Below are 3,119 nucleotides of genomic sequence, written 5' to 3' on the forward strand. Positions count from 1 at the left end.
GAGCCCATGTTACACCATAGAGCACTTCTTAAGTCTCAAGCATAAACTAACTTGAAAACAGTAAAGGGAATTTGAAAAGTTGGAAATAATAGAAATTAAAGCTAGTAAATTGCAAAAAGATAATGATTGGAAATAAGATAAGTTGATTTGAATTTGAGTTGAAGGTCCTTTAAGTTGTTACAATTTGAATATTTATAGATGAGTAAGCTGATCCACATATATAAATCAAGATTCACCACTGTAAATGATTTCCCCCACTACTAAGCCTTGCTACTTAAGTTTAGGGATCTTAGATTCTAACCACTCCACTCAATTTTGACCCCTCAATCCTTATCTTTTCACGAGTCAGCAACTAACGGAATTCTTCAATTAAGCTTTAACAAGTCTGCGGCTCAATACTTTATCTCAATCATCATTCTGTATGTTATCGGCAACCAATCATTTATCAAGATTGCCCTTTACCTTTAAAGTGTAATGCTAAGTTACCGAATTTTTAAATTTGGTTGCCAACAAAAGAGAAATATATTATTTATTCAAGGAGACAAGCTAGACAACAAAGTTGTCACATAACCAAATATAAAATCCTATCATAGTAAAAATTTTCCTAATAAAATCATATCCCCTTCAACAAAAACCTATCCTAAGACTTAAGAGAGAGAGAGAGAGCATAATCTCTTATAACTTGAGTTTGTCTTTAGGGTTTTAGTTCCTGCCTTCAAAATAATAAAAAGAATAAACAAAAAATAGTAAATAGAAAAATCTAATAAAAGTAATGAAGCAATATACATGCATAACAAAAAAATAGGAGTAATTTAGTAATTATGTGTCTCGGGTACGATGATGGGTACAAATATGAAACAGGTAGGTACATACTCGTACCTGTGCCCTATCAAATTTGGGATTATTCACAAAGTTGGGGCAGGTGTGGGACAGTACCCACAACTACGGTTTGGTTGCAATGTCTAATGAATTTACAAAATATTGTATTAATATTGAAAATATTTTAATTAAGTTTTAGTGAGTATTATAATATATATTGCAGATCTTGATTAAGTTTTAAAAGTGAAGATATTGCAAGAATACAAATAAAAAGAAATTTTTATTTTACTAATAGTACTTTTAAAAGTTTTTTTAAAAAATAATTATAAATTTTAAAATTAAGGTTATTTAATTGAATTTTATTTGAGATTAACTATACATGTTAAAAGATAGATTAAATTAATTTATATTTTTATATATTAAAATAAAATATCAAAGTAACTGTTTATAAACTTTGGTGAATAGTTGTGTAACTAATAAGAAGAATGAGTTATAATTATAAAATTTACAGATTTAGTGCCTCTTTCACCTCATTAATTTCTAAATTTGTTTCTTTTCTTTTTTTATCATGTCTCTCTCTTCATTTTTTCGTATAATCATTTTTTTTCTGTCCTTTATTTTATTTTTTTTCATTTCTCTTTAATTTGTTTACAGCCACATCCTCATAGGATAACCATTAATCTTCTAGACACGCCCACCTAAAACCTGGACCATTCACGATTACCGATCGATCATCCTGGTTATGCTTCTCCAATTAGCAATTTCAATAGTTAAGAGAAATGCTACCAATTCAATCTGAAGCTAGCTGTGTTCTCCAATTGGATCGTTGGAATTATATATATTTTCTTTGGCTACTACCTACGGCTAGTGTTTCAGCATTTTGATTTCTCTTTAACTGCCATTAATTTGATTCAATTGCATGCACGGTACGTAAGTGGTGCAAGTGTACTGCATTGATTAGTAACATGTAAAATTAACCTATAAATATGGCTAATCAGAACACCCCAGTACTTCACAACCAGATCAAGAAGAAAACATAATCTTCTTTACAATGTCAATGACTTACTTGAAAAAGTTTTCATTTCTCATTTTCGTTTTGCTTTTCATCCTGCATGTCCACTTGTCCACTGCACAAGTAAATCTTAACGCTGGTGTTGGCACTAGCAATGACAATGGGGTCGTGGTTGTTGAACTTGGTGATGACACAGACACGTCTCAAGAAGCTGTCGTTAGTGTTGAGGTCAACGTCGACAATGACAATGGCACATCTAATGAAGCTGGTGTTGAAGCTGATGTCACAATTACTGTTAACGTTGAGCCTGACACTGAGGTACCTGATGAAGCTCCTGTCGAAGTTACTATTAACGTTGATGCTGACTCTGACACTGATGCTGACCCTGACACTGATGTACCTGATGAAGCTCCTGTCGAAGTTACTATTAACGTTGATGTTGATCCTGACACTGATGTACCTGATGAAGCTTCTATCGAAGTTACTATTAATGTTGCCGGTAATGACACAGACACTAATTTGGGAGCAGTATCCATCAATGGCTCCGAACCTGAGACAGCGGTTAACATTCATGGAGGTGGTTCATTGCCATAATAATCATGTGAGTGAATTTTTAAGTAGGTATCTTATATTTAATCTTCTAATTTAATTTTAAGAATTGAGATTTATCGCTCTTATTTTTATTAAAAGAAATTATTTTTATTTTTGTAATTTAATGATTTTAATTAGTAACTTATTTTTAACCTTCAGATTGTGTTGGATACACATCAAGATATGAATACAGGACAAGAAGAAGAACGAACACCTGAAAAAGACATGAAAAAGACACAAGACATTACTTTTTTTTTTTTTATCATGTACACCATATGTTGGATGAATAATATGTAGAAGTAAAATAATATAAAATTTATTAAAGTATAATTTTAATATAATTTATATCAAATTTAATGTGTTTATCAAAAGTGGAACCAAAATATTTGTCATGTAGAATAACATAATTTTTAATGAACCAAATATATCATTACACCAAAATAAATAATATATTGTACCAAAAAAAAGAAAAGATTAAAAGAAATAGAATGGATCGAGAATTATTTTTTTTCTCAACCAAAATAAAAGAAATAACTGTAAAAAAAGATTTTAAAAAAAGTAAAATAGTGAGAATGGAGAATTTTGTTTTTTTCAACTAAAAGAAATATATATTAAATAGGGACAGGGGATACCTAATCCATTTACATCATAAGCATCATACCAACACTCTGATCTAAAGTCTAAACTGAAATGCTAA

General features: G+C 30.2%; 1 protein-coding gene across 2 annotated transcripts; it reads left to right on the forward strand.

Moving 5' to 3' along the window:
- Positions 1 to 1,846: 1,846 nt before the first annotated feature.
- Positions 1,847 to 2,760, forward strand: LOC114420763 (serine-aspartate repeat-containing protein I-like). Of its 2 annotated transcripts, none has more exons than XM_028386567.1 (2): positions 1,847 to 2,448; positions 2,582 to 2,760. In XM_028386567.1, exon 1 carries the CDS (start codon positions 1,871 to 1,873, stop codon positions 2,423 to 2,425), a length of 555 nt encoding a protein of 184 aa, XP_028242368.1. In that variant the 5' UTR covers positions 1,847 to 1,870; the 3' UTR covers positions 2,426 to 2,448; positions 2,582 to 2,760. The 2 variants fall into 2 exon arrangements, with proteins under 2 accessions (XP_028242368.1, XP_028242367.1); XM_028386566.1 differs by having other exon boundaries at positions 1,847 to 2,432.
- Positions 2,761 to 3,119: the final 359 nt, after the last annotated feature.

Source organism: Glycine soja, chromosome 7 (genome assembly GCF_004193775.1).
Source record: "Glycine soja cultivar W05 chromosome 7, ASM419377v2, whole genome shotgun sequence".
NCBI lineage: Eukaryota > Viridiplantae > Streptophyta > Magnoliopsida > Fabales > Fabaceae > Glycine > Glycine soja.